Raw genomic sequence first — 17,192 nt, forward strand, 5'->3', positions numbered from 1 at the left:
AAAGGGGAAATGAATAAATAAATATTTTTTAAAAATTTAAATTCAACCTTAGGCTTGCTCAGGATCAGGGGGTCATCATATCCTTGGGTCAGTTATCCAGAAGATCATTCTTGCATGTGTCATACCACAAACCCAAAGTTTTACCCACTGCTCCATCTCCTGGGCGACTTTTTTTTTTTTTTTTTTACTAGAGCACTGCTTGGTGGTGTTTTATGGTGGTGCAGGAGACTGAACCTGGGACCTTGGAGCCTCAGGCATGAGAGTCTGTGCAAAACCATTTTGCTATCTCTTCTGTGTCCCCCCCCCTTTATACCAGAGACTTGCTCAGCCCTGTCAAGGATTGAACCTGAAACCTCAGAAGCTTAGACATGAAAGTCTTTTCCATGTCACTGTGCTATATCCTCAGCCCTCCTACTTTTTTTTCCTGTGTGATTCTAGACAAATAAATTACAGATTACTTTTACTGATTCTTACTTTTCCTCATCTCTGTACTCAAGGATACTGATATCAACCTCTCTAAACTATAAGCTGCTTGAAGGCAGAGTTCATATCATCTTGTGTACTGAGTTTAAGCTACATCAAGTGGGACCCGGGTGGTAGCGCAGCAGATTAAGGCACATGGCGCAAAGCACAAGGACCGGCGTAAGGATCCCTGTTTGAGTCCCAGGCTCCCCACCTGCAGGGGAGTCGCTTCACAGGCGGTGAAGCAGGTCTGCAGGTGTCTGTCTTTCTCTCCCCCTCCTCTGTCTTCCGCTCCTCTCTCCATTTCTCTCTGTCCTATCCAACAAAAATGGGGATAAATGACCTCCAGGCACAGTGGACTAGTAGTGCAGACACCGAGCCCCAGCAATAACCCTGAAGGCAATAAATAAATGGGTAAAATACATCAAGAATTTTATTTGTCATGGAAGGGACTAAATTAGGTATTGAATGTGTGAACTGGATTTCTGTAAGGAATTTGGGGTAATTCCAGTAAAATGCTTATCGTAATTCCTCACCAAGATAAGTCCTCAAAGAAATTACAGGATCAGCTGTATAGAAAAGTTGGCTTTGGGCTGAAAAACAACTTGAGTTGGGAAACTTGATGGCAAGATTCGAAGAAGAGGAAGTGTGTGTGTGGGGGAAGGGGTGGGGGCTTCTAATATACCAAATGCATTTAGGGTGATGCTACAGTCTATACATATTTAGAAGTTGAGGAAAATCATGCAATTTATGAAGGGGGTGGATGGGCACTCTTAATAGAGGCACATAAAAATCATACCGGGATTTTATAGAAAATAGGAATAAAATGATTAAAGTCCTATACCACAGGTCTAGGAGGGCTCCATTGTACAGCCCCACTGAAGAACCCAGGCTGATCCAGGCTCTGGGGTCTGTGTCAGCAAGCTTCTGTCTTGATGGATCAAAGCCGAAAGAACGTAACGGTCTGACTGTTCTGGGTGGGGGGTATTGGCCACACTTCTAAACTACTAGCCTCAGGCCTTAGAGAGTATATGTCGATTTTATTCAGGGAAAGAAGGGGTACGGGGTTGTAAAAGGTTCTTGAGCACCATAACATTAGCTAGAATTATTTGACTCCAGGCATTGAGTGTCTTAGGAGTTGTGGGGAGTAGAAAGCAGATCAGACCAAAGGAGAACAGAGAGAAAAATGGTGAACATAAGATCTGCTGATGCCAGAAACAAAATATTTCATTCATAAACTTTGTTGTAAGATTGATATAAACTGTTAAGAAGCCTAGAGGGAAAAGGCAGTATTTTCCCTCCCTCTCTTTCTTTCTTTCTTTCTTTCTTTCTTTCTTTCTTTCTTTCTTTCTCTCTCTCTCTCTCTTTTTAATTAAAGGACACAATCCAAAGTGAAGCATGTTGAAGTGGTATTAATTGAATTATAAGCAGTATTTTCTCTCTCTCTCTCTATATATATATATATGTATATGTATATATATATATATTCCCTTTTGTTGCCCTTGTTGTTTTTTATTGTTGTTATAGTTATTCTTGTTGTTGTATTGCTGTCGTTCTGTCGTTATTGGATAGGACAGAGAGAAATGGAGAGAGGAGGGGAAGAAAGAGGGGGAGAGAGAGGGGGAGAGAAAGAGAGACACCTGTAGACTTGCTTCACCACTTTTGAAGCAAACCCCCTGCAGGTGGGGAGCCAGGGCCTTGAACCAGGATCCTTACGCCAGTCCTTGCGCTTTGTGCCACGTGTGCTTAACCGGCAGTGCTACCGCCTGACTCCCTTAAGCAGTATTTTCTAATCAAGAAAGGCCTGTAGAGAAAGTGACATTTGAACTTGGCCTGGAAGGGTGACTTAGGAATGAAAGAAGGAATGGTAGTTAAGACATTTGTTGACTGTGGTCCAGGAGGTGGCGCAGTGGCTAAGACATTTGTTGACTGTTTTATAAAGAATGTAATTTGTAGTAAGATAGAATTTGTTCTTTTCTTAACTGGATCTCAAGATTGTGGCTCCATAACTTTTAGCTATGTCATGATGAGATATTGACCATTCTACACCTCCCTTTTAAAAAGTATTTAATTATTTGTTTATGAGCAAGATAGAACTCTGGCACATGTGATTCCAGGGATCAAACTCAAGACTTCATCCTTTTGAGACCAGCACATTATTCACTGCACCACCACCTGGACCTCTCTGTCTCATTTTTCATTATATAGAAAGTGGGAGTGGTCCGGGAGGTGGCACAGTGGCTAAGGCACTAGACTCTCAAACATGAGGTGCTGCGTTCAATCCCCGGCAGCACATGTACCAGAGTGATGTTTGGTTCTCTCTCCTCCTATCTTTCTCATTAATAAATAAATAAAATCTTAAAAAAAAAAGAACTGATGATTCTTTTTGAAAAAAAAAAAAAAGTGGGAATGATAGCAGAACATTCTGCACAGGGTGAGTGTGTGTATAGCTCTGGTTTATAGTGGTGTTGGGATTCATCCTGGGACCTCTGAGTCTGAAGCACTCTTTCAGCCCCATCCCACCCCTTCTATTTATTTGTTTACTTATTTATCATTATTGTTACTTTTTTTTCAACAAAGTACTGGTCAGCTCTAGCTTATGGTGGTGCTGGAGGTTGAACCTGGGACCTTTGCTATGTCAGGCGTGAAAGTCTTTTTGCTTAACAGGTATGCTATCTTTCCAGCCCACTCCTCACTCCCTTTTCAAGGGGCAGATCAGATTTATTGGCAGGACGAGTGTGGGCAGAATCAAAGGCATCTCATGCCCATACTGGGTTGTTTTGAGGATCAAATAAGTTTGTAAACTGCCTGGGAAAATGCTTCCCTAGGTAGAGCACAGCACTTACATGCCTGAGAAACCAAGTTCAGTTCCCAATTCTACATATACCATGGCAGTGCTGTGACCTCTCTCTCAATACATGCAATATTAAACAGCAACAATAGGGGCTGCGTGGTGGCGTGCCTGGTTGGGTGCACATAATAGAGTGCTCAAGGACCCAGGTTCAAGTCCCTGGTCCCCATTTGCAGGGGAGGAAATTCAGGAGTGGTGAATCAGTGCTACAGATGTCTTTGTCTCTCTCCTTATCGCCTCCCTTCCCTCTCAGTTTATAAAGTAAAATAAAAAATTGAGAAATCATATTGAAAAAGCAACAGCAATAAATAAACATAGTTGTGGAGTGCTGGGCCAGGGGGAATAGCATAGTTTATGCAACAGATTCATGCCTAGAGCGCCAGGGGTCACAGGGTCAATCATCGGCACCACTGGAAGCCAGAGCTGAGCAGCGCTCCACTTAAAAATATTACATGACCAGAGAAATCAGTAAAAGTTGAGTTCTTTGTATGGTACTAGCCACACAGTAAATGTTCAATAAATATTGTTAATGTCACCTTAATCAGACTTCAACCTGGTCTCCCAGCATGTGGAGAGCCGGCTCACTCCCATGTCACTCAGCCAGCAGCAAAGCGACACTCCGTCTCTCCGAATGGGTCTCTTCTCTTTCTCTCTCTTTTCTTCTCTCTCCCTTTTGTTCTTATTTATATGAGAGAGGGGTGATAGAAAAAGAACTAGAGCGTCACTCTGGCAGATGTGATGACAGAAACTGAAATTGGGGCCTCACACTTGAGAGACCAAAGTTCTAGCCACCACACCACCTCCTGGCCACACTTCTCCAGAATTCTCTCTCTCTCTCTCTCTCTCTTTTTTTTTTTTTTTTGGCCTCCAGGGTTATTGCTGGTGTTTGGTGCCTGCACAGCCACTGCCTGGAGGCTATTTTCCCCTGTTGCTCTTGTTTATCAGCATTGTGGTCATTGTTGTTGGCTAGGACAGAGAGAAATGGAGAGAGGAGGGGAAGACAGAGAGGGGGAGAGAAAGACAGACACCTGCAGACCTGCTTCACCGCCTGTGAAGCGACTCCCCTGCAGGTGGGGAGCTGGGGGCTTGAACCGGGGTCCTTAGGCTAGTCCTTGTGCTTAACCTGGTGTGATACCACCCAGCCACCTTATTTAATTATTTTAATGAGAGATACAAAGAGAAAGAGAGAGAGACTAAGAAACTGAGATTAGACCACTATTCACCTTGGCAGGGGGTTGAACCTGGGACCTCAGAGCTCCAGGTATGGAATCACATAACCACTATGCTGTGTAACCAGCACTTCTGTTCTAGTTGAGAAATTTCTTTTTTGTCAAATTGGCCTTTCTAAATCTTCTTCTTTTTAAAAAGGTTTTATTTATACATGAAGAAGATAGAAGGAGGAGGAGAAAGAACCAGACAACACTCTCATACATGTTCTGCTGGGGATTGAACTCAGGACCTTATGCTTGAGAGTCCAGTGCTTTATCCACTGTGCCAGTTCCTGGACCACCACATCTTCCACTATATACTCAGGTACAATCTCTGTCACCATGGCTTTTTGTTTGTTTGAGATGTATTAATTTGTTTTTATGAGAGAAAAGGCCAGAGCTGCTCAAGTCTGGCATATGATGGTACTTGGGACTGAACCTGGGACCTGTTACGTCTGCCCCAGTAGAGTCTCATGCACTCTTGCTACCTTCCTAGTTTTCCGTGGCTTAAAAAAAAAAAAAAAGCAGTACTCATCCACATTTGATTTAAATTATATGTAGCTGGGAGTCTGGCATTAGCGCAGCAGGTTAAATGCATGTGGTGTGAAGCACAAGGACCGGCGTAAGGATCCCTGTTTGAGTCCCAGGCTCCCCACCTGCAGGGGAGTCGCTTCACAGGCGGTGAAGCAGGTCTGCAGGTGTCTGTCTTTCTCTCCCCCTCCTCTGTCTTCCGCTCCTCTCTCCATTTCTCTCTATCCTATTCAACAACAATGACATCATTGTCAACAACAATAACTACAACAATAATACAAAAAAACAAGGGCAACAAAAGGGAAAATAAATAAAGTAAAAAAATTATATGTAGCTACATTTCATTATCTTCCAGTAGTTTATAAACTCCTTGAAGGTAGAAATTGTTTCTTTTTTCAATTTTATTTGATAAGACAGAAATTGAGAGGGGAAGAGAGAAAGACTCCTGCAGATCTGTGTCACCACTCGTGAAGCTTCCCCTGCATGTGGGGGTCGGGATCTTAAGCCTGAGTCCTTGTGCGAATGTGCACTCAACAGAGGTACCACAGAGCAGCCCCAGAAATGGTTTTTATTTGTCCCTACATATCTTGGGCTTGCTAAGTAGTGGGTACCAGTGTTAAGTATCTACTAGGACTTGACACATCAGGTCCACTAAACAAGCACGTGTTCAGGAGATCTCCTTTCTTCAGTTTACTGATTTACTTTTTAGGATAAACAGATATTATTGAATTAGATTAAAGTTGACTTCTTGTGACCTTAAATAGAGAGCCGGACATGCATATTTGAGACCTTGAGTTTGATACCCCGCACCACACCTGTAGCTGTTGAGTGATGCTCTGGTCACTGCCTCTTTTGAACACACACACACACACACACACTCACACACACTCACACACACACTCACACACACACACACACACACACTCATACACTCACACACACTCACACACTCACACACACACACTCACACACACACACACACTCACACACACACACACACACACACTCACACACACACTCACACACACACACACACTCATACGCACACGCACTCACACACACACTCACACTCACACACACTCACACACACACACACAAACACACACTCACACACACACACTCACACTCACACACACACACACTCACACACACACACTCACACACACACACACTCACACACACTCATACACACACACACTCACACTCACACACTCACACACACACTCACACACACACACACTCTCACACACACACACACTCACACACACTCACACACACACACACTCACACACACTCACACACACACACTCACACACACACACACACTCACACACACACTCACACACACACACACTCACACACACACACACTCACACACACACACTCACACACACTCACACACACTCACACACACACTCACACACACTCACACACACACTCACACACACTCACACACACACTCACACACACACACACACACTCACACATACACACACTCACACACACACACACACACACTCACACACACACTCACACACACACACACACACACTCACACACACACACACACTCACACATACACACACTCACACACACACACACACACACTCACACACACACACACACACTCACACACACACACACACACTCACACACACACTCACACACACACACACACACACACACACACACACACACACACACACTCACATTCTTTTCTTTCCCTCCAGGGTTATTGCTGGGCCTCAGTGTCAGCACTATGAATACACTGCTTCTGACAGCCATTTTTTTTCCTTTTTTCCATTTTATTGGATAGGACAGAAAGAAACTGAGAGAGGAGGGGAGAGATATAGAGGGGGAGAGAAAGGGAGACACCTGCAGACCTGCTTCATCACTAGTGAGGTGGGAAGTGGGGGCTTGAACCCAGATCCTTGCTGGGTCCTCATGCTTCTTACTATGTGTGCTTACCTGGGTGCACCACCACCTAGCCTCCCTCAATACATATATTTTTTAATTGACTTTTTAAAAAAATCCATATACATGTTAGTGAGTGTAGTAAACATTCAGTTGTTGGGAGTCGGGTGGTAGCGCAGCGGGTTAAGCGTAGGTGGCACAAAGCACAAGGACCGGTGTACAGATCCTGGTTCGAGCCCCCAGCTCCCCACCTGCAGGGGTTTGCGTCACAGGCAGTGAACCTTTCTCTCTCCCTATTTTCCCTCTTCTCTTGATTTCTGTCTGTCCTATTCAATAAAAAAAGAGAGAGAGGAAGAAAGAAAGAGAGAAAGAAAGAAAAGAAAAAAATGAATGGCTGCCAGGAGCAGTGGATTCATAGTGCAGCACCAAGTCCCAGCAATAACCTGGAGGTAAAAAGAAAAAAAAATGATTGACATGAATCTGAAGCCTGGACTGATATTAAATTAAATATATGCATTTATTTTTACACTTATATGTTTATTGTGATGTCAAAATTTCCACTGTAAACCACAGATTTAGAGAATCCTCTTCTTTTTAAAGATCGAATAGAAATAATGATGGAACATGGCCCAATGTCAGGGTCTTTACAGATTTTATTTATTTATTTTTATTTTAATTTTTATTTATAAAAAGGAAACATTGACAAAACCATAGGATAAGAGGGGTACAACTCCACACAGTCCCTACCACCAGAGCTCCGTATCCCATCCCCTCCCCTGACAGCTTTCCCATTCTCTATCCCTCTGGGAGCATGGACCCAGGGTCATTGTGGGGTGCAGAAGGTGGAAGGTCTGGCTTCTGTCATTGCTTCCCCGCTGAACATGGGCATTGACAGGTGGATCCATACTCCCAGCCTGCCTCTCTCTTTCCCTAGTGGGGCAGGGCTCTGGGGAAGCAGGGCTCCAGGACACATTGGTGGGGTTGTCTGTCCAGGGAAGTCTGGTCGGCATCCTGCTGGCATCTGGAACCTGGTGACTGAAAAGAGAGTTAACATATAAAGCCAAACAAATTGTTGACTAATCATGAACCTAAAGGCTGGAATAGTACAGATGAAGAGTTTGTAGATGGCTAGCCACAGTGACCTTCCTTCCTTCTTCCTCCCTTCCTTCCTTCCTTCCTTCCTTCCTTCCTTCCTTCCTTCCTTTCTTTCTTTCTTTTTTTTTTTGCTAGAAGCAATGAGAGAGAGAGAGGGAAAGGGAGAGGGAGAGGGAGAGAGAGAGACCACATAGCAGCAGGGCTTCCTTGGTCTCATAAAGCAGCACATATGCGGATCGGAGCCTCAGGCATGAGAATCTCTTTGCATAACCATTATGCTATCTACCCCCGCCCCATTATTTCTTCTTTTCTTTCCTTCTTTCTTTCTTTCTTTCTTTCTTTCTTTCTTTCTTTCTTTCTTTCTTTCTTTCTTTCTTTCTTTCTTTCTTTCTTTGAAAGGAGACATTAACAAAATCATAGGATGGGGGGGGGTACAACTCCACACAATTCCTGCCACCCAATCTCCATATCCCATCCCTCCCCTGATAGCTTTCCCATTCTCTATCCCTCTGGGAGCATGGACCCAGGGTCACTGTGGGTTGCAGAAGGTAGAAGGTCTGGCTTCTGTAATTGCTTCCCTGCTGAACATGGGCGTTGACTGGTCGGTCCATACTCCCAGTCTGCCTCTCTCTTTCCCTAGTGGGGAAGGGCTCTGGGGAAGCTGAGCTCCAGGACATATTGGTGGGGTCTTCAATCCAGGGAAGCCTGGCCGGCATCCTGATGACATCTGGAACCTGTGGCTGAAAAGAGAGTTAACATACGAAGCCAAACAAATTGTTGAACAATTATGGACCTAAAGGCTGGAATAGTGCAGATGAAGTGTTGGGGGGGGGTACTCACTGCAGACTATTGTGTACTTCTGCTTTCAGGTATATATTTTGCCCTAGTTTATGGATACATGTGAACATATGCTCTATCTCAGGGGACCTGGTCTATATCTAGGTTTTGGGACTTTGTTAGGAAGTGGACCACCTGGGATGGAATTAGAGAATACTATGAAAGGAAAGGTCTCACCCGAGTCATGAAGCTGAAGGGCTGTCATTCCACACCTGATGTCTCTGGACACAGTCCCATTATTTCTTAATGGTGCTTCTGACTATGCTGTATACACCAAATCCAAACATTGATTTCAAGTAGCAGAGATGCTGGTTTGGGGGAGATGAGAATAGAAACAGTCTCTGGTGGTCCGGGAGGTGGCTAAGGCACTAGACTCTCAAGCACGAGGTCCCGAGTTCAATCCCCGGCAGCACATGTACCAGAGTGATGTCTGGTTCTTTCTCTCTCTCCTATCTTTCTCATGAATAAATTAATAAAATCTTTTTTAAAAAAAAAAGAAATAAAGAAACAGTCTCTGAGGTACTAGTATTCCACAAGTATGCTCAGCTCTGGCTTAATGTAGCTCCGGGGATTGAACCTGGGATCCTAGGTGCCTCAGGTGTGAAAGTCTTTTTGCATAATCCTTATGCTATTTCCCATAAAGGTTATTGCTACAGCTCTGTACCTGTATGACAAAGCCACTACTTGCTTCTGGCAGTTTTTATCTCTCTCCTCTTCACCCCCATCTGTCTCTTTCTTTTTTTAAAATAATTTTCTTTATTTTTTATAGAGACAGAGAAATTGAGAGGGGAGGAAGAGATGGAGAGGGAAAGAGAGATAGATACCTACAGCACTATTTCACTGCTCATGAAGCTTCCCCTGCAGGGGGGGACAGGGGGCTTGAACCTGAGTCCTTGCTCACTGTGATGTGTGTGTGCTTAGTCAGGTGTGCCACTGCCTGGCCCCTTTATCTTTCTTTTTCCCTCCTTCCTTCCTTCCTTCCTTCCTTCCTTCCTTCTTGTTCTTCTTCTCCTTCTTCTTTTTCTCTTATATACAAAGAAATAGAGGTGGAGACTGGGAGAGAAAGGGAGAGAGAGAGAGACCTGCAGCAATGAAATACTTGGAAATGAGGACCAGGGGCTTCCACTACCACCTGACCCTTCAATAGTTCTTATTAAATGTTTTCAGTTTCTTTGTGTACCTCTGGTTAGTTTCTCTCCAAAACTTTTTAAGATATTTATTTATTTATTTTCACTTTTGTTGCCCTTGGTTTTTAAAAAAATTATTGTTGTAGTTGTTATTGTTCTTGTTATTGATGTCATTGTTGTTAGATAGGACAGAGAGAAATGGAGAGAGGAGGGGAAGACAGAGGGGGAGAGAAAAATAGACACCTGCAGACCTGCCTCACCATCTGTGAAGCGACTCCCCTGTAGGTGGGGAGCTGGGGATTCGAACCAGGATCCTTATGCCGGTCTTTGCACTTTGTGCCACGTGCGTTTAACCCGCTTCGCTATAACCCAACTCTCCTCTCCAAGATTTTGAAATGATTGTTTTGACATTTTGTGCAGTTGATTCTGACTTTTTGAATAGATGATTTGCTAACCTCATGTTACGCCCAGAGGTTCGAATCCCGATCTCAAGCAAAGAAGACCAGAATCACATGCAATAGCAAGAGACTTTATTAGCAAGCTTAAGTTTGGGCCACCGACACCCTTCTATGCAAGTGGAGAGTCTGTGACCCCGATAATTTTCCATCCCACCTTTTTGCAGTTATCACAGGGTGGGTACAGGTGGAAATACTTATGCAGAACAAGGAACAGTTGGTTTCTAGTTAATAGCTGTTCTCAATATTCAGGGCTTTTCTCTAACCTCTACACCTCACTCCATCATTATGGAAGTGTACCCTATGTAGAATTTTAGTCCTGAAAACTAGAACAATATATCCTGACAGATTTATCAGCTTAAAAAATTAATAAATTCTTATTCCCTTCCACGTCTATGTCCCTCCTAACCTATCTGAACTGTTAAATTTATTTATAAGAAAGAGAGAGTACACCATAGCTTCACTCTGGCACATGTGATGCAAAGGTTGAACTCAAGACCTCATGTTTGAGAGTCTATTTCTTTATCCACTGTGCCATCACCTGGACAGCTAAAATATAGCTATTGGCTAGTTTGTTTATTTATTTATTTATTTATTGCCACCAGAATCATCACTCAGGCTCGGTACTCGCACTACTAATCTGCCACTCCTGGTGGATTTTTTTCCTTTCTAATTTTTATTAGATAGGGCAGAGGGAAATTGAGAGAGGATGGAGAGAGAGCGAAACCTGCAGACTTGCTTCACTGTTCATGAAGTGTCTTACCTGCAGGTGGAGAGTGGGGGCTTGAACCCAGGTGCTTCCACTTGGTAATATGTGTGTGCCACTGCTTGTCCCCTTATTTCATTTCATTTTATCTTTTTTATTGTATTTTATTTTACTTTATTAATTTTACTTTACTTTGACTGAGAGATTTGGAGAGGGGAGGAGATAGAGAGGGACACACACACCTGCAGCCCTGATTCACTGCTCATGAAACTTCTCCCCTGCTGGTGGGGCTGGGGGTTTGAACCTGGATCCTTGCACATATAACACGTGTCTAACTGGGTGCACCACCACCCAGCCCCTTGAGTCTCTTTAGGTTTGCTTTTATAAATATTCCTTCAGGATGAAAATTGTGTGTGTGTGTTTCTCTTCCATCAGTGTTCCTTTATTGTTCACTGGCCATTTATCAAGCCTTTGTGCTGAGCTGATGTTGGATTGTGTTTCTTCTCCAGGAAGCTGTAACAAGTAGAGCAGGAAACCAAATCTCCACTGTTTAAATTATACCCATCAGAAAATGTTAGTTGTGACTTGATCTATTCAATAGGCTATAGGTGTGCACACACTTTAAGAAATAATAGAATGACTACATCATTGAAAGTATAGTGTTGTGGTCCGGGAGGTGGCGCAGTGGTAAAGCTTTGGACTCTCAAGCATGAGGTCCTGAGTTTGATCCCCGGCAGCACATGTGCCAGAGTGATGTCTGGTTCTTTCTCTCTCCTCCTATCTTTCTCATAAATAAATAAAATCTTTTAAAAACAAACAAACAAAAAAGAAAGTATAGTGTTTACGAGTGTTTGTGTCTTAGTCTTGTGACTTTTTCCAGCAGACAGTATTTCTGCATTTTGTGAAGAGAGCATGACACGGTCTGTACACAGTTCCCTCTCACCTCACCATGCCAATTACTAACTAAAGCAAAAGTGTCTATTTGGGGGTGGAAAGTGAGACAATTAGGTGATGGATGTTAGGAGTAATGACTGGTGGAGAATGACTCTAAAGTTGAAGCAGGTCAGATTGTTGTCTGAGGTGTCTTAACTAGTTGGTTCTTTGGGTTAGGGAAGTTTAGCTCCCTGTTGTGGAGTGGATAAGACTGGGCATAAGATGAGTTGACAGAGGTAGTTTCTGTGTGACAAAGGAGAGAAAGAAGATATATAGGGGGTCGGGTTGTAGCTACTGGGTTAAGCGCATATGGCGCAAAGCATAAGGACCTGACCAAGAATCCCGGTTCGAGCCCCCGGCTCCCCACCTGCAGGGGAGTCACTTCACAGGTGGTGAAGCAGGTCTGCAGGTGTCTGTCTTTCTCTCCCCTTCTCTGTCTTCCCCATCTCTCTCCATTTCTCTCCATTTCTCTCAGTCCTATCCAACAACAATGGAAAAAAGATGGCCTCCAGGAGCAGTGCATTCGTAGTGCAGGTACTGAGCCCCAGCAATAACCCTGGAGGCAAAATAGAAGATATATATTTGAAATTGGTTCTGAACAGTACAGGTAGGCTGATGGGGTTTTGGGGGGTGGTGCATAAGGTCAATTAGGTTACATGCAAAGTGGAAGTTTTTTTTTTTCTGGCTTCAGTAGGTATTTTAAGTTAATACCTAGATCCTTCTCATTTTTTTTTTTTCAGACTGAGAGCATAAAAGGGAGGTGGGGGATTATTTTAGTAATACAGTAGTGGTATTGGGGATTTCTTTCTTTCTTTCTTTTTATTTTTAAATATTTATTTATTTATTCCCTTTTGTTGTCCTTGTTGTTTTTTATTGTTGTAGCTATTATTGGTGTCGTTGTTGAATAGGACAGAGAGAAATGGAGAGAGGAGGGGGAGACAGAGAGGGGGAGAGAAAGACAGACACCTGCAGACCTGCTTCACTCCCTTGCAGCTGGGGAGCTGGGGGCTCAAACCGGGTTCCTTACGCCGGTCCTTGCATTTTGCACCACCTGTGCTTAACCCACTGCGCTACCACCCAACTCCCTATTTTTATTTTTTTTAACTCTTTTTTCATTTTATTTATTTATTAATGAGAATGATAGGAGGAGAGAGAGAAAGAACCAGACATCTTTCTGGTACATGTGCTGCCGGGGTTCGAACTCAGGATCTCACGCTTGAGAGTCCAATGCTTTATCCGCTGCGCCACCTCCCGGACCACAGGATTGATTTCTTGATACTTATTAAAGACAGAATTGTATTAGGCGACGTTTCTGACTAATTGGCTTTAGGCTAGGTTCTCTTCCTTAAATTTGACTGTAGTTTATTTACTCTGAGTATCAGCGCTTGCACCTATAAAATGAGATGGGCAAACAGAAATCAGAGAATGGATGCCAAATATTCTGAGAAAAATCACAGCTATATAATTACAAGAAATGATTACTGTCGCATAATACTAAACTTAAAAGCTGCTGCAAAATGAAAACCTTTCATATTTCACCAGCATCATAATAAAATTCTTTAAACATATAAGAATTTTGGAGTCTGGAGCCAGCTCACCCAGTGCAGTGCTTGGCCACGCACAAAGGCAGAATCAAGCCACTGGCCATCAGCAAGGGCCACCAGCCAGAGGGAAATTCACAAGGGGGGAGCAGTGTCATAGTGTTCCTACTTTTACTTCTTTCCCTTCCTTTCAGTCTCTTTCCCTCTTTCTGGAAAGGAAAACAAACAAACTAACCAGGAAAGGAGGAGACCCTTGGGAGCAGTGGTATCATGTAGGCGTGAAGCCTTGCTGCAGAAGAAAAATGCCAGAAAGTTTCAACAAGTACGTACTCAACACGTTTGTTGAGCAGTGAGGTTCTTGTATGTTAGACATGAAGGACAGACGATTCAGTTATCAAACATCCCATAATTACCCTCATTTAAAAATCCCCAGTGCCCTTTTCTGCTTATTGCCTTTGTGATGCTAGTTGGACTTAGTACATTTGCTTTGTAAGACTCCAAAGGAGAAGATTGTTCCAGAAAAAGATGAGTCTGTTTATCTAGGCCCTCCAAAAGCATTTCCTGCCAGGCAGCTGACATGTAGCCTTGGCACAATTTCAGGAAACTATTTGCTTCTGTTTATCCAGATACAACATCTCTTAGGAATTGAAATGAGGAATCTCCTTGAACTCTTTTGAGCTTTATAAGCATACTTGATATAACAATGTAGAATCTATACATTATGCTGGTATAATGAAATCTTGTCTCTTTAAAAGAGAAATGTATTTGTTTTAGCAATTTACTGGTAGAAAAGTCAAAGCTTTCAAATGTGTTATTGCAATAAGATGTCCTTAGACTATTTCTGGTAAGATTAAGTTTGGTCTCTTTTTCAGGAAACTCATTGTGATTTTATCTGAATGTTCAAAACTTACTAATTTTGGGAAAATTAAAATTTTTATTATCTTTATTTATTTGATACAGACAGCCAGAAATTGAGGTGAGGAGGAGGTGGAGAGGGAGAGAGGCAGAGTGACACCTGCAGACATGTTTCACTACTTGTGAAGCTTTCTCCTTGCAGGTGGGGCCTGCAGGCTTGAACCCAGGTCTCTGTACACTGCTATCACTTGTGTTCAACCAGGTGTACCACCACCCGGCCCCATAATTATGGGACAATTAATAGCATTTCCGAAGTCCTTCACTAAGATAACCTTTCACTGAGTTTCTTCCACTTAATAATATTTTTCTTTTTAAATTTATTATTATTATTATTGTTATTATTATTATTATTATTATTTTACCAGAACACTGCTCAGCTCAGGCTGATGGTGGTACAGGGGACTGAACCTGGGACTTTGGAGCCTCGGCATGAGAGTCTCTTTGCAGAATATTTTTCTTTTTTCTTTTTTTTTTCCTCCAGGGTTATTGCTGGGCTCGGTGCCTGCACCATGAATCCACCGCTCCTGGAGGCCATTTTCCTCCCTTTTTGTTGCCCTTGTTGTTGTAGCCTCGTTGTGGTTATTATTATTGCCATTGTTGATGTTGTTCGCTGTTGGACAGGACAGAGAGAAATGGAGAGAGGAGGGGAAGACAGAGAGGGGGAGAGAAGGACAGACACCTGCAGACCTGCTTCACCGCCTGTGCAGCGACTCCCCTGTAGGTGGGGAGCCGGGGGCTCGAACCGGGATCCTTATGCTGGTCCCTGCACTTTGTGCCACCTGTGCTTAACCCGCTGCGCCAGCGCCCGACCCCTGCTATTTTTCTTTTTTTAATATTTATTTATTTATTCCCTTTTGTTGCCCTTGTTGTTTTATTGTTGTAGTTATTATTGTTGTTGTTATTGATGTTGTCATTGTCGGATAGGACAGAGAAAAATGGAGAGAGGAGGGGAAGACAGAGAGGGGGAGAGAGACAGACAGACACCTGCAGACCTGCTTCACCGCCTGTGAAGCGACTCCCCTGCAGGTTGGGAGCCGGGGGCTCGAACCGGGACCTTATGCCGGTCCCTGCGCTTTGCACCACCTGTGCTTAACCTACTGCGCTACCGCCCGACTCCCTATTTTTCTTTTTATATAGCATTTCAGGAGCAGTTTATGAGTTAAGGTTGGTGGTATACTGAAAAAAATTAATGACTCAAGGGGTTGGAAAGATCATGTAATTGGTAGCACAGACATAAATGTATCTTTAGAGAATATGGTAATACATGTGTTTATAAAGATGAGACACTTGAGGTAGAGAAAGGAACAATAGCCAGCTACATATGCAGTTAAATGTAAAGAAATTTAGGTTGGGGTGGGAGGCCTAGCAGTGGTGCCCCTGGTTAACGGCACATGGTACTAAGCACAAGGATCCAGGTTTGAGACCCTGCTCCCCATCTGCAGGGGGAAGCTTCACAAGCTGTGAAGCAGGTCTGCAGGTGTCTATCATTCATTCTTCTCTCTCTCTCTCTCCCTCTCCCCCCCCCCCCTCTCTCTCCATATATATATATATGTAAAATTTTTACCAGAGCACTGCTCGGCTCTAATTTATGTTGGTGCGGGGACAGAATTTAGGATTTTGGAACCTCAGGCATGAGAGTCTCTTTGCATAATCATCATGCTGGCCACCTCCACCTTCTCCCCTCTCTATATTCCCTTCTGTCATTTCTTTCTGTCCTATCCAATAAGATGTGAAAAATGGCCACCAGGAATAGTGGATTTATAGTGCCCCACTGAGCCCCACTGATGACACTCGAAGCAAAATAATAAATAAATAAATAAAACAAGAAAGAGAGAAATTAAAGTCTTCTTTTCATAAAGTCATTAAATAAATTATTACCTCTTTTGTCCTGCCAGAATGAGGAAAAGAAATGATTATATAATTCTTGCCAGCATCAGAACTACAGTCATCATTGGACTGGGGACATAGGAACAGATAAGACTGGAATGAGCGACATGGGGACAGGTGTCAAGAAAACAAAGTTAGTTTGTGGTTAGGCTTGAGTCAAGAGTCTGAAGTTAGATAAATGTTCCATATTGGAAACAGCCACAATTCAAATTAAAGCAAGATCATGGGTCAGAACCAGAGAGATGGCTTCTTGGTGCTAAGGATCAGGGAAAGTAAAATACTAGAGACAAAAAGTACAGGCTGTTGACAAAAACATCAGCATGGTCGATGGCTGGGGAAGGAGGAGCAAATTCAGAGCTTAGAGTTCTAAACTCAAGGCCTGCCACTAGAAACTAGTCCTTGCAAGGACCGGCATAAGGATCCTGGTTCGAGCCCCCGGCTCCCCACCTGCAGGATGGTCGATTCACAAGTGGTGAAGCAGGTCTGCAGGTGTCTGTCTTTCTCTCCCCCTCGTCTGTCTTCCCCTCCTCTCTCCATGTCTCTCTGTCCTATCCAACAACAATAACTACAACAATAAAACAACAACAAGGGCAACAAAATGAATAAATAAATATTTAAAAAAATTTAAAAAATAAAATAAAATAAATTGGCCCTTGAGTATTTCCAAACTGCCTGGTTTCTTAATTTTCTCCCTCTCTTCCTCTTTGTAACCTAGTTTCAGACTTAGAAG

General features: G+C 43.2%; 1 protein-coding gene across 3 annotated transcripts in view; it reads left to right on the forward strand.

Moving 5' to 3' along the window:
- The first annotated feature begins 4,720 nt into the window (after window positions 1-4,720).
- The window catches only part of DENND2B (DENN domain containing 2B), a 221,588-nt gene continuing 209,116 nt past the window's right edge, over window positions 4,721-17,192 (forward strand). For 2 of the 3 annotated variants that reach the window (XM_060177216.1, XM_007531210.3), the window contains exon 1: window positions 4,722-4,846. In XM_060177216.1, coding sequence (XP_060033199.1) covers window positions 4,776-4,846 — 71 coding nt within the window. In that variant the 5' untranslated portion in view covers window positions 4,722-4,775. Of the gene's footprint in view, window positions 4,847-17,192 lie in introns of all 3 variants that reach the window. The other variant, XM_016191763.2, reaches the window with a different exon arrangement.

This window comes from Erinaceus europaeus, chromosome 17 (genome assembly GCF_950295315.1).
Source record: "Erinaceus europaeus chromosome 17, mEriEur2.1, whole genome shotgun sequence".
Classification (NCBI taxonomy): Eukaryota; Metazoa; Chordata; class Mammalia; order Eulipotyphla; family Erinaceidae; genus Erinaceus; species Erinaceus europaeus.